Below are 15,167 nucleotides of genomic sequence, written 5' to 3' on the forward strand. Positions count from 1 at the left end.
GCATTGTGTAGCAGCAATTTTTATCCATATGCAGATCAAATTTTTGGGTTTTGATAATTAAAAATGATTTCATGAAATGAAAATCATTTACTGGGCAATAGGTAATCTTTTTGTCCTCCATCATGAGTATATATTTACAGTAGGGGAATTCTCGAACAACTTAAGGTGGATCTTCCTCGTGTCAATACAACAATAGCTTGATTTATTTCATTAGGTACCATTTCATTCAAATACGTTAGTTTTTTTTGGGAATTGTGCATGAACTGTCGCCGTGGATAAACTATTGAAGATTTTTAATTTAGTTGATGCATTTAGTGAGAAGAAAGCTAAAAGACTTGCCCGTATTGCACAAAATGTGATGGTATGGGTTTTGGTTACCGAAATTCCCCCAATACACTTCCCAATTTCCCATCTGCATAGCAGATCCCCTTCTAATAAGACTAAAGTTTCATTTCAGTTTTAACATTATGGTTATGCCATTAAGGTAACCATCGATTGAGTGGAAAGAAATGAAAAAAATAATAAAAAGAGATGAAAGTTTTGAATAATAGAGTGTATAAGTGTGGGTTAGATCTCATTTTATTGTTCTTTTCTTTTCTGCCTTCTCTCTTCAAACTAACGGGCCTAAGAGATCTAAAGGCATGATCTTGACATGCTTAAAGGTAAAAAATGGATATATTTTGTCTGCCAAAAATGAATTGGAAACACAAGAAAGAAAAAAGGAAATTACTATTTATACTTCCTTATTACTAAATACACTCTCTTTCCCTCCTTTCTTTAATATTTTTCTTAAATACCCTTCCAAATTTACCCTTTTCAAATTATTTATTTATCTTGTGGAGGTATTCTATTTCTTGCTTCTGGAAACATTCCCCTTTTCTCTTTGGTGCGCACTATGTTACAGAGCCAATTCCCATTAATTCTCAATTATAATTTTGATTGTAACCTTACTTTATTTCATACGGAACATGAACAATTCATAAATTTAATAGTTATAGTTACTTCAATTCAAATTTTGGTCTTTTACATGCTTTGATGGGTGTGATTTTGTAAAATTAGTGTTTGTTGGGTTCATGTGTGAGAATGAAAGAATGGGTGGGGTAGCGGAGGAGGTAAGGTAAGGCCCTAAGGGGTTTGAGATAGATGAGAGAAGAGGGGAAAAATAGATAAAAAAGAAAAAAATATATAAAAAATAGGAATCCTTGATTTTTAAAATGAACTCATCCAATGATTTATTTTACTTTCGTACCATATGAAAAATATTTTACTTTCACATGAAAGAATCTATCATGTATCACATAAATATGATGAAAACAAACATGATGACTTTTCCTACCTATTCTTCTCAATTACAATGTGAATGCTTGATGAAGGAGTGAAAGATTTATTTACATATGCCAATGAAAAACATGATCTGTTTGATTATGGAAAAAATTAATTATTATTTTTCATAAAAGAGAAAGGAAAAAATAGATGTAAAGGGTTTAAGGAATAATAAAAATGGGAGATACAAAAATAGGATTTAAAGAAGATTAAATATGATTTATTTCTATAAAAATAATAAAGTTCGGATTTAGTCACAGTAAAATCTTTAGTCATTAAAAAAAATTTAAAGTATGAGATCCGGTTATATCCTAGGTATATTGTGTCTTATGTCTGTGTGTAGTTATCTTGAGTCTTTCTCTTCTAAGCAGATTCCCTTCCTCTAGGCGCCCAAAACGCTGTCGTCAATGACGACGATAACATGCTTCTCGCGATTGTCGAGAGGATCGTGTCACTTCCAGATCTCATGCGTCTCTCTTCTCAAGCAAATTTGGCATATCTGTTTGCTTCAATTTAATTCATTTGGGAGTTAGGTTTTGTAGCTTTTACTCCCATTCTGGTTTCAGTATATCTTCATGTCGGAGTGGAGTTGTGTCCTGTTACTCCGATGGCTGACGACAGATTCATAGAGTTATAAGTTGTGTCCTGTTAATATTTTTTTTTTTGCTTTACGTGTTCTCTTAATATAGGAAGAGATGAGCACATGTTTTTATTTGTTGTTATTTTGGAGGTGTTGTTTCTTGATCAGATTGGTATATCTTGTCATTTTTGTGCCTTGTTTCATTCTTATTAATAAAACTGTTTTGCTTTCTTCAAAGAAAAGATTTGGGTGTTTGGGATTTGGCGTGGCTCTTATTGATTTTTTATTTTATACAATTAGTGGCGGTTATTGACCTCCAAAAATTGTATTCTTATATTTTATTTGTTTTTCTTTATAAATTGTGTAGGTTTTCTAATTCCCATAAATTATATTTTAAACTTTAAAATAAAAAATGTCAACTGAGTTCAATTATAACTGAATCTATTTCTCGACAACAAAATAAAACATTAACAAAAATAGAAGAAAAACTTTATAGAAACTAAATTTAAATTTTACTAAAATTTTATAAGGATGGAAAATATATTTTAATAATATAAACATATGAAAAGTTAGGGTTAAAAGAATAATTAAGATGGCGTTGTGAAAATAAGATTTATATTATTTTATATCAAATGATATTTTTATAGTATAAAATATAAAATAAAGGAAGGGGTATGTTTAATAATTAGAAAAGGTGTAAATAAAGTTGCCAAAAAAATTGATGGTGGCCAATGTACGAAAGCAGGCATGCTGAGACCAAACTCGGCCTACAGTGTTTATGTTGCCAGAATTGAGCTATAAGTTGGAAGTTGCTTTTGTTAATGTGTATTCACGCTAGAGGGGTTGAGTAAGATTACCCTAGATAATATAACACCAAAATGAAATTATCTTAGAGGGAATACCCTAGGTCCATTAATTAATTTCATTCTGGGAGAAGTGAGAGATTCTCCGACAAATAAAGTGATAATACCTAACAGCAGGGTAGCCCGGGAACACGAAGCACAATGATTCTTAAACTAAAATTTATTTTTGATGGTACTGGGCCATTTAATTTACTACGAGTGTCTCAGCATCAATCATACAAAATATCCACGTTCTACGCTTACTACACAAGTAGTATTATGAAACTTAAAATATTGACCATCAAATAATATATATATATATAAACATTATCCTACTACAAATATAAATTCGAGAAAAAAGGAAACGCATAAATAAGATAAATGTTTGGTAATGTCACTAATGTGCCTATTGCTTTATGATCATATATGAATCTGTGACCCTATTGCTTTATTTATGGTCATATAGATGTTCACAAATATCACCTAAGAAGTGAGATTATTTTTTCTCCACAAATAGGAGGAAATCCAGATAATATAATTACCATGTTAGCCTTTTGTCAGTTATGGTCTTTTGTTTTCAATCCTTCCCAAGTTGAGCAGCAACAGGATGTCGTTGATTACTACACAGTTACATGATATCAGTTTCTTACTCGTACCGAAAACTCATATATATGCCCGTGTCAAATGCATGTATGCATACAAATACATACTAAATAATCACTGTTTTGATATATCAAGCACTTTTTATACAATGATTACTTGCGATACTTAATACATGCTGGGTCTGATTCTATGATCTGGCCCCATATTTATCACTTCACAAGTCCCATTCTCCAACTCCAATATAAGACTATAATAACATAAAAAGTGAAGTTTAATTTGGTAAGAGGTCTATTTTTTGTTTTCTGTTCATATTGGTATTTGATCATGCTGCAATTAATCATGACGGTAGTACTTATATATATATATATATATATATATATATATATATATATATATATATATATATATATAATTAATGAAGCATTTTTAAAAAAAATTAATGAATTAAAATTATGATATATTTTAAATTAGAGGTACATATGCACCTTTTATTTCTTTACAAATGTCAAAATGTGTGTGGCTGATTTTTTTTAATCTATTATACACTATTTTTTTTTACATTCGCTCAAATGAACGAATTTTTTTTTTCTGTAACATGTTTAACAAGTTAAATTTTGGTGCAAACAACTTTCCGGTTCTGTGAATGATGACATGGTGTGAAAAGTTCTGGTAAGCCATCCTGTTCAAAATTTCGAACAAATAATCAACCATATCAGCCTTTGGGTTATCCAGGACCCATGCATGATCGCCAAGACTACACACAACGTTTTCTTGAAGTATAAGTCGTAAAATAAAAGCACTCAATCAAGCTAGTCCATACTCTATAGCCATTATCAAGCTAATTGGTCAAGATAGTAAAACGAAATAGGGGTCTCATGCACATTACTCCAATCGAGTCACTATTTGTTTTTCATCTTTTAGTGGTTGGACGTCATGCTTGCTTCACGCATATGCCAAAATAGGGCAAGTTAATCCACAAGGTTAGAAGAATAGAAAAAGAAAATATATATTATGATGCTTTGTATTTTTTCTTTGTTCTTTTAGATAAAATGACAGTGATGATAAATTATTCAAATACCACTGATGTTATTGACATAAAGAATTCGAACCCTGTCACTATAGATAGGAATATGGAGCCAAAATTATTAAATCAGCTGGGTTAACATTTTTGTCTCATCGATGTTAGTACTGATTAATTAGGCGGTGACAAACTTTGAGCAATTTAAATATGAATATGTATTTTGATAATTTGGGGGTTGAAGTAGACACTAGACATTTTTTTTTTCTAATTGAAATATTAAAAGTGTGTTATTTATAAATGGCGCATGTGAAAGTGATAGAATACAGAAACTGTCAAAATCTTTAAAATTGCTATCATACATGACAATCGTCTCAATTTTAGACTTAAAACAATAATCTATTACTATCCATGTACAATTCAGAAGTGTAGAGAGCAAAATTCTTGAACTAGTTGAGTCAATTTTAGTCTCTAATGCTTTGTGCAATGTAATTAGGAGATGACACAAACTTTGTGCAGGTAAAATATGAACATTTATATTGATTAATTTGGGGATTAAAGTACATAACTGACGTATTTTTGGTACTTCAATTGAATGTTAAAAGGCGTGTTATTTTGTTTAGAGTATGCATCAGTATCTACTATTTTTTTTTTTAGAGAAATGCATCAGTATCTACTATTAAAGCTTATAAGTTACAACTGTAGGCTTTCTGTATGAAATAAAGAAGAGAAATGATGAGGTTGTTATTGTCTCTATTTAGTATTTTTCAGAGAGAATTTAACAATTTTCAGTTCCGAGTTTTATTGTATTTAAAGAATGTTAGTATCAACAAAGTTGTATGCTTCAGTCCTTCATAATTCTTCTCCAATCCCTAAAATATTTAATACTCGAAAGTGATGGGGTACAGAAACTGTAATGCCGAAGAGATAAGAGACTTACGCTACCATAGTTTCAAGTTTCAACAATCGTATTGGTACAAAAAGAAAATAAGGAATTGTGCTCAAATTATAAAACTTTGAGCAACATGCTTAAGAAAAGGCATTTTTATTTTTATTACAAATCATTGGCGTTTTCTTTAAACCAAATTTGATTACTTGGGCCCTAAAACAAATACATAATGATATAAATTTACGTATTTCTGTACAATCCATGTTCCATGATACGTGGAATGATTGCTGACATATTGTTCGTATTATAAAGAATTTGTAGTAACCACATATCAAGCAATCTTCTGTAGCATTGTTGTTTCTCAATTTCTTGTTATGTTAGGAACATGAAGACATTATTTTTTTATATCTACCTTTCTCTTGAAAGCTAAGACATTTTCATACTTTTCTACTGTCTTGATTTTCGCTTCTTCTCCACTCAAAGGCACCATGGTATGGCTCTAGCATATGAATGGCGGCATTTTACACCTAACATATCTATAAAGATCAAATAAAAAAAAATTGCACAGTGCTTTTTGACCCATATGGAGAAGGTAGGCAGTAACCCCTTTTCACTCCACAGTAAATTAGAGACCGAATTAATGAAAGTTATCATGATTACATATCTTAAACTTACAACTTAAAGTGAACGTGGGGAACTAAAATTGAATTACAATCTAGATGCATTTAGTTTGATAAAAAAAAAGTAACTTAATTAGGAGTGCACATATCAGCAAAACAACAAAATTAGAGCAAAAGATGTCACATGCTTTCATTAATGAAGTGACATACATGCAAAATTCGGGTCGCTGACCCCGGAATTGAGGCATGTGCTGATTCCAGATTACAAATTGCAATTGTATATAATTAACTCATACTATGCAATGTATTGTTTTGGCTCAACAAGCAGGTTGGTCATATGATCAGAAATATAGTAATTACTTAGCTTTGTAAAACAACCAAGCTGAACTATTTTAGTTACTATTTGTGGTCACATTACATATGATAAGAATCCGTGACCAGCAGAATAATGGTATTTTGACCTTTAATCTAACAGTGTAAAAAATTAGACACTAAATGACATGATGGGTCATTGAATTTCGTTTTGCCTTAGTACTAGTGTCTGATTTGTCTAGTATTAAGGTTTAAAAAATTCACCTTGATTCTCTTTACCCCTCTTGATTTCCCGACCCCATAAATTCTGCGAAAGTTCATCTTCTAGGTCTGGATGGTCAATATTTTAATGCTTTTTTAGTCGGGATTGTCATGACATGGGACAGCTTTACTCTTTTGCTTTGAAAAGCTTGAGCTCTCTAGCTATTACCATGCGGACCTTCTATTCATGATTTCTCGTGAACCTTCCTTTTGTGTCTCGAAACCGTGCACACTTTTTGAGATATATATATGCACCATTTGATTTGGTGACATGAATCAACCATATTTTTTTATCAATATTAATTTGTAAGTTTTGAAAAAAATATATTATTAAGAGTAGTTTGAATTTACAATCTCTTTCTCTCCTCTTTTCTCTTAAGCTTTTTAATTTAATCATAAAGTCCACCTTATATTTCCATAACTAACAATAGAGTTAACATAAGTGGTAGTAACTTGTGTTCCTTAATTAAGTTATTTAGTATTTGAATCTTAGTCTTATAGATAAAATCAACTATGTTGGAAGAATAATATATACCTTGTGTGTGCTCATGGTTTATGAAAGAGATTCATCAATGTTTTCGATGATGGATATTTTGTATTGATATCATACTAACAAAATTAAAATTGATTTGGAGTCGATAATGTGACTAGGATTTGATTGCAATGTGGAATTGCATGTATGATAGTGGTTCCTCCTATTGGCTTTTATTTAGGGGTGTTCATTGGTCCAGATCAACCCGAAAAACATGACGATTTAAACTAAATCAATTAAATTGGTTCAGATTTTTTCTAATTTGAGTCAAACCTGAATCAAATCAATTAGAGTTGATGACAATTGGCTCGAGTATCGAATTGAGAATTTTGAAATTTGAACCAAGTTGAATATATATTATTAATTTTTGTCATTTTTTAAATGTTGAAGTTACTGATATTGTTATGTTGTTTTGTATATCTCCTTAGTGTTTTATACTCATCACATACAATTCACTTTGACACTTTCCTTTTTTTTTCACATAACCCCAAAAGAGCAACACACACAACCACACATAGCCTTCTCCACTTGTCATTTTGCCACCTCATGATGGTCGATGACACCGTCGAGCCTCCTCTAGACCTATACTCAGTCGGCATTTGTAGTATAACTTTGATCTTCAAACCTCCTCACGATGGATTTGACCAATTTGATTTATGTCGTGGGATTATTCATTAATTTTGAAATAAAACTGTTATTTTATATTTTTTTAAATAGGTTTATTTATTTTTATTCAATATCCAATGATACGACAAACCAACCTGTTCAACATCGATTGAGATGGCTTCGAATTAGACAAAAATTAAATCTAAAAGTTGAATCAATTAAAATCAATTGATTGGGATTTATTCTCTCCCAAACCCAAACTTTTGTTGGACTCTTCTTTACTATATACGTTTACAACCCACAAAAAGTGATGGAAAAGAAAGCAACTTTCTCTCAATTAGTTATGTGATTCACTCCCCGCTACACAATTCCTATTCAAAAGGTCACTGCTTGCTCAAGGCATCCAACAAAGGGTTTCACATGGTGGGGTGTGCCAAGTGTGGCCGTGTCATTTCCATTCCAAGGGGCATTGAAAGCTATCAACTTTTTATTTTGTTCACGAAATTAAAGCTCTGTATCCTCATTAAGGCGTGGTTCATCATCACTTTCATCTACTCTCTGAGTACTAATTTACAACTCTTTACTATGCTTTTGCTCGTTTACTAGTATCAACTAGAACTTAACCAAGATTCTTGTAGCCGTCTCATTGCTTATTTTCTTGGGGCCTCGAATTTATTTGCAGTTGGCCAGTTGCTAGCATTAAAAACGACAGGAAATATACATGTATATTATCCTTTGTATTCCCTCATCAATTTTGTTGAAAAAATACAGTTGAAGAAATTTGAAGATGGTGTTGAATTGTGGTATGAACTGTAAAGTGAGAAAGAAATATAAAAAACCTTTTTCCTTATATGCTTAAAAAAGCAGGCAGCTAAAACATTATCCATAATTTAAAGTCAATTGCATGACAATTAAACTCTTTTAAGAAAAATGAACACAAATCACAAAATAAGAAGTGTATGAATCGTATGCGAATTAAAAAACAATGTCTTATAAAAATTTTAAAAAATATTATGTGCTTTTTTAGTAGTTTTCAAATTATTAAAAAATGACTATTACATAGGTCGATTGCTAGATAACGCTAGGGCCCGCCTCCAAAATCTTATTAATTGGACTCGTAAGCTAAACTGAAAAGTTGGTTGATTAATTTATATTGGTGACGTTGTGTTTAATTAATTTAGTGTACCCAAAGTTGAAAAGGCATCATGTTTATTATACGACCGGGTCCACGAATTGAAAAAGATAAGGGATACTTTATTATAATGGTTAACGAACCTTATGAGCCTGAATATACCATTAAGACTTTCGTTCATTATTGCTAATTAGCAATTTCCTTCTTATTATTCAAGACTTTAATTTATTAGTCCAATTATTTAAGACTTCAAAATCAATTTCATGACCCCTCCACCCTGACCAGGTCTAAAATTGAGATCAAAAGATTAATGTTGCATGTTACACCAAATACAAACTCGTGAAGTTTCAGTTTCCATGCCAGTGATGCCATAATGGCATAATTTACACCGCTTTAATTATGTCAAACTTTTAATTAAAGAAAGTAAAAAAAAATTAAGGATCATTAAACTAAAGGAAACTACCTGCAACCTATGGTTTCTGCTTACTCAAAAGTAACAGTTAACTAATAAGTATGACCAATTCTAATTAAAATATTACAAAGTTTTGTAATTCATGCCTTGCTTCTACCTCACCTTTTGTTTGTCCTATGTTGAAGTATTATAAATTATAAATTGTAATTATTATTTTCTTATTGTATATACGAACAAAACACGAACTACCACCTACACATGATTCCGTCTAAATAGCCACTCCTAGACTCAACCAACCTCTCTTGGCCTCTCTTGTCTCCCTTCAACACACCCCTCTAACTTCCGATCACTGCACCAATTGCAATTACACAATTGTACATTGGCACCGCATTCCACAGATAAATCCCAGAAGGACATTTCGGTAATTTCACGTGCTAAAGTCCAATTTTGGACCAGTTTGTGTATCTGTATCAACTGCAATCTACGGATAAGCATAGATCTGCAGAAACAGTGAAAGAAACACTGAAACAAGAAACAGAAAAGAAAACACCCTCTTTCTCTTTCTTTCTTTCTTTCTCTCTCTTTGTTTAGATATTTCATAAAGATCGTTGTTTTACTTAGATTCTGAACTCGCCGCAGCCAAAGAATCTCGCCGGAATATTCCTCCGGGAAATGGGGTTTCTGAAAAACTACTGAGAATCAACAAAAATGAGCGATGAAGAAGCATTCGCCGAAGCTTCGGGTCTCCGGCGAGCGGTGGAGCTAATCTTTTCAGTGCTCTCTCTCTCGTACCCGATTCGCGTCTTCTCCGGAAAATGGCAGCTGATTCGGGCCAAGTTGGAGGAGCTTCACGCCGGCCTAATCGCCGCCGAGAAATGCGACTCCGGCGAGAGCCCGTCCCTCTCGCGGCTGGCTGCGGCGGTGGTGGCCACCGCGACGGAGTGCCACGATCTGTGCCGGCGTTGCGTGGTTTTCTCATACAGCGGAAAGCTTCTGTTGCAGAGCGATTTGGACGTGGCGTTCGCGAAGCTCGATGCACACGCGAAGAAGCTCAACGAGATATACAAGACTGGAATTTTAACTAATGGGTTCGCGTTGGTGGTTTCAAAACCGAGTCTTGCCGCTTCCAAAGAGGACATGAGGTTCTACGTGAGGGACTTAACGACGAGGATGAAGGTTGGGGATTTGGGTATGAAGCGACAAGCGCTGAAGAATCTTCTGGAAGTTGTGGTGGAGGATGAGAAGTACGTGAAGGTGATTGTTGATGTTGGTGACGTGGTTCATTTGTTGGTGGGGTTTTTGGGGTCAAATGAGGTTGAGATTCAGGAGGAGAGTGCTAAGGTTGTTTCTGTTGTTGCGGGGTTTGATTCTTACAAAGGGGTTTTGATTGGCGCGGGTGTAATTGCTCCTTTGGTTAAGGTTTTGGATTGTGGGAGTGTGTTAGGTAAGGTTGCGGCTGCAAGGTGTTTGGTGAAGTTAACTGAGAATTCGGATAATGCTTGGTGTGTTTCTGCTCATGGAGGGGTTAGTGTGTTGTTGAAGATTTGTGGTGGTGATTGTGGTGGTGATTTGGTTGGACCTGCTTGTGGGGTGTTGAGGAATCTCGTTGGTGTCGAGGAGATTAAGAGGTTTATGGTTGATGAGGGTGCTGCGGTAACATTCATTAGGCTTGTGAGGTCTAAGGAGGAATCGATTCAGGTGAATTCGATAGCGTTTATTGTGAGTATTGCATCTGGTGATGAGGTTGTTAGGCAGATGGTGATCAAAGAGGGAGCGATTCACGCTTTGTTGCGCGTTTTGGATCCTAAGTGGTCTTATTCTTGTAAAACAAGGGAGGTGGCAATGAGGGCTATTGAGGATTTGTGTTTTTGCTCACCTAGTTCTGTTGGTGTTTTGATGAGTTATGGCTTTGTGGATCAATTGATATATTATGTTCGAAATGGCGAGGTTTCGATTCAGGAATTGGCATTGAAGGTGGCGTTTAGGTTGTGTGGAACATCGGAGGAGGCCAAGAAAGCAATGGGGGATGCCAGGTTTATGCCGGAGTTTGTTAAGTTTCTCAATGCAAAGTCATTTGAGGTTCGGGAAATGGCGGCGGAGGCACTCTCTGGCATGGTTATGGTGCCTAGAAATAGAAAGAGGTTTGTGCAGGATGATCATAACATAGCCCTTATTCTGCAGTTGCTTGATCCAGAGGAGGGGAATTCAGGTAATAAAAAGTTCTTGATCTCTATATTAATGTCCTTAACTAATTGTACTAGTGGGAGGAAAAAGATTGTTAGTTCAGGATATGCCAAAAACATAGAAAAGCTTGCGGATGCTGAAGTTTCTTCTGATGCCAAGAGACTTGTCAAGAAGCTATCCACAAACCGGTTCCGCAGCATGTTGAGTGGAATCTGGCGCTCGTGAATGTAATTCTTTTTTTTTCTTCTTTTCTTCACCCTTTTTTTAACTGTATATTTACATAAGTGTCTTACAAGTTTTGCTAATTTGTGTTCACATTCTCGATATGCTTTCTGTTTTACTATTTCATTGGCCTTGCTTACTTACCACAAGAGTAGCACAGCTTTATGTTGAGAGATTATTGTAACCAGGTGTAGTGATAAGTGATATACCATAAAAGCCTTGTTGTAGGTTTTCTTTAGGATACTCTGCCATTGATGTTAGGCCTTTAGCCATGGCAGATTGTACCAAAGAAGTAAAGAATTATATTATATTATATATCAAAAAAAGAAGAAGAATGTAATTACTACTTACATACAGTTATTCTTATTTCTTAATTTCTCATTCACCTACCTACCTTAGTTTTATTTGGCAGTGTTCCAATAATATTATAGTGTATATGCATTTGTGTTGTGGTACCACATGTTGATGACGTCAATCCTTGGCAAGCATGTGAGTAGTGTAAGACTTGCTTTTTTCTCTATCCAACATTATATATAAAGAAGATAGCGATAGATGAAGTTTCCATCTGTATTGCTTTGTCTTGTACTAAGCACTGCCATTTGGCTATAGCTACTACTTCTTAGTTCCTAGTTGTTAATGAAGAATGTGTGCACGTGGCAATTGTTGATATCATGTTGCCCCAAAAATTATTCTTCTGTTTTAAAAGGTTTCAAGATGTAAAATACTATACTAACATGCTGAAAGTGCAAGTTCCTAAATCTGGGTAAAAGGTTTATGCACTTAGGTTCCGTGAATGAGTGGAAAATCTATCATATATCATCTGGGTTGTGTGGTGGTTGCAAAGTGCTGTGTTGGCTCTTGTTCTCATGTTGTTGCGTGCGTGCCAACTAATGCTACATCACTATAGAATGGGAAACATGTAATGTTAGTATGCAAAATCAATTAGTCTGATATTGGGAGGTGTTAATTGAAGCAAGGAAGGAAAGCACATGAAACTCACTATTCTTCCGATGTCCATGTTTCCCAGCTGGATAATTTTGCTAATTCAAGCCTTCAAAATTAAGAACTTGGTTTACAGTATGACACATGATTGTAAATTGCGGTCGCGATTACCTTGCGGTGAGTTAGAAAATCTTTATATTGCAGGTAATTGTGGGAAAATGCGCCATTTAAAACCATGTATGCCATTAAACATCTTATGGGTGAAGAGTAGTGCATTGTGGTAGGGCTCTCCTCTTAACTACGCTCATGACTGGTGTGAATATTTTGTTACTTTTAGCGTTATAGACTTTGACTTGTTCTAAATGCTACCAAGGGACCAATGTCAATTACGGGGAAAAGTCATTTTAGTTAAACGGTTGGATTATGACGGTTGCAAATTGTTGTACGTTGAAGTTAAACTGCTAGCTGCATACAATGGAGGTTCTTTTTCACATTGATCATTATTTTTCGGTGAAAATGTCAATATGACTTTCCTTGAAAGGATTATAACAATTGAATAATAAAAGAAGATTTTCTTGTGGTTACACCAAACGTACAAAGATGATTTTTTATATCCTTGCTTATATGCTTTAAAAAAGAAGAATCATATAGTGTTATCATATCAAAAACCAAAATTTAAACATTTTTGAAATAAAAATTATTTATCCTTAATACAAAAGGAACGAAGTGGACCCTCTTCGCAAAGGTTTTAGTTTCACACGGGTTATAATATTAATGAAATTGCTTTGTGCAACTACCAAATTGCTTGTGCACTCAACACCTTTTCATTTTCTTTTTCAAAATTATCTCTGGCAAATTTACGGATTCGTAATCCATAAGCTTACGTATTCCTAATCCACAAGCTTATGGATTGTCGATTCATATGTTCATTTGAATTGTCGATTCGTATGAACATACGAATTGTCAATCCGTATGTACGTATATATTACAATTTTTTTAAAATGTTTTATAAACTAATTTAAAATTAATATCTCATGCAGGATTGGGAATTTCAGGTTATTAACCAACTGAGCTAATAGATCAATTATATTATAAAATAATTAATGTTATTATATATAACACTACAATTTCTAATGTATATTTAATGTACATGTAAATTTACATCATAAATTTTGTGACAATTAATTTTGTTCTAAAATTAATTGTTACAAAATTTATTATGTAAATTTACATGTGCATCAAATATAATATTAGAAATTAATACACCAAAATTAATTTTCACAAAATTTATGATGTAAATTTACATGTACATTAAATATGCATTAGAAATCTTAGTGTTATATATAGCGACATTAATTATTTTATAACATAATTGGTCAATTATCTCAGTTGGTTAATGTGTTGTGTTAATAATCTAAAAGTCACAGATTTGAATCCTTAATGGGTCCATACGGATTACGGATCCCAAATAATGAAAAAAGCACTAGTGCACAAACAATTTGTTGGATGCACAAAGCAATTGCCTAATATTATTTGCATTTGTGACTTTTGCTGCTGAGAGCCAGAAAGAAATGTCTCCATCTACTGCACCAAAACTGAGATCAAAGCTAAATTATCATCATACCCCAGAGACTTCATTTTCTTTCTTTATTGTTATTGGAGGTGTGCAGTCACAGAGCAATACAAAAATAGTATACAGAAATATGAAATGAGATATATTCAAAAAAAGAAACTGCTACCCTTGATAGGGTTGGGGTGTAGGTCTTGTTTAGAATATGAAAAGGGCCAGTCTTGCTTATATGTACTATATAGCCCATATTAGATAAGGTTTGATGGAATGGACCACATCATATCAAAGGAGCTAACAAAAGCTTAGCTCAATTTACCTTTTCTAGTCAACAATTGATCCATGAGGTCGACCCACTAATAAATTAAGTAAAAGTTATTAAGAGTTAATTAATTGAATTTTGGATGTAGAACAATTTGCATTTGATTTCTATTCATTTGTTTTTGGTTACTTCATATAAATTTTTCTTTGAGTTTTCTATATAGTACATTTCTTCAATATCGATTATCTGCATTATTCTCTTTCTATTTCCTTCTTTTAAAAAAAATATTTATGCTTATTTCCTGAAGATTTAAATGCTTTTGTATATTTTTAAATATTTTAAAAAATAGCATTTTTAGTTTAAGTTGTATTTAAATTTTATTTTTTGCAGTTTTTAAAAATTACAAATAATATTAGTTTTAGTTTTAGTGTATTTTTAAAAATTGGACCATATTGCTAAGTCTGGCAACAAAATAAGATGTTCAATCACAAAATCAATCTTGAGAAATGAAAAAAAAATAATTCAAAGCTTGTTTCTCGAAGAGATATATTATGGTAGGCAATTGCTTGTGCATTTGACTAAGATGCCAATAGTGTGATTTATGTAGTTGCATATGCAATTATTGCTGTGGAGGTTAAAAATAATTGAAAGTGTTTCTTTATCCTGCTTCATGAAGACTTGAGGGATTACAAATAAAAAATAAACATGCCTAAGGCATGCAAAGTGTAATGTACAATTGTAATTTACATACAAAGTGTGACTTGTTTTGAATTTCTCTATTTTCAAGTGACAATGACCACTTTTAGGGGGCGGGGGGGGGGGGGGGGGGGGAAAAATTGATTCCCCCAATTTTTTACCCC

At 33.2% G+C, this 15,167-nt stretch overlaps 1 protein-coding gene across 1 annotated transcript; it reads left to right on the top strand.

Moving 5' to 3' along the window:
- The first annotated feature begins 9,355 nt into the window (after positions 1-9,355).
- On the top strand, positions 9,356-11,888 carry LOC100809062 (uncharacterized). Its single transcript, XM_003532513.5, has one exon. The coding sequence runs from the start codon at positions 9,839-9,841 to the stop codon at positions 11,537-11,539; it is 1,701 nt and encodes a 566-aa protein (XP_003532561.1). The 5' UTR covers positions 9,356-9,838; the 3' UTR covers positions 11,540-11,888.
- Positions 11,889-15,167: the final 3,279 nt, after the last annotated feature.

This window comes from Glycine max, chromosome 8, assembly GCF_000004515.6.
Source record: "Glycine max cultivar Williams 82 chromosome 8, Glycine_max_v4.0, whole genome shotgun sequence".
Lineage (NCBI taxonomy): Eukaryota > Viridiplantae > Streptophyta > Magnoliopsida > Fabales > Fabaceae > Glycine > Glycine max.

Bases quoted from the DNA above. Each gene is read 5' to 3' on its own strand.
- LOC100809062 (XM_003532513.5), top strand. From the start codon at position 9,839: ATGAGCGATGAAGAAGCATTCGCCGAAGCTTCGGGTCTCCGGCGAGCG.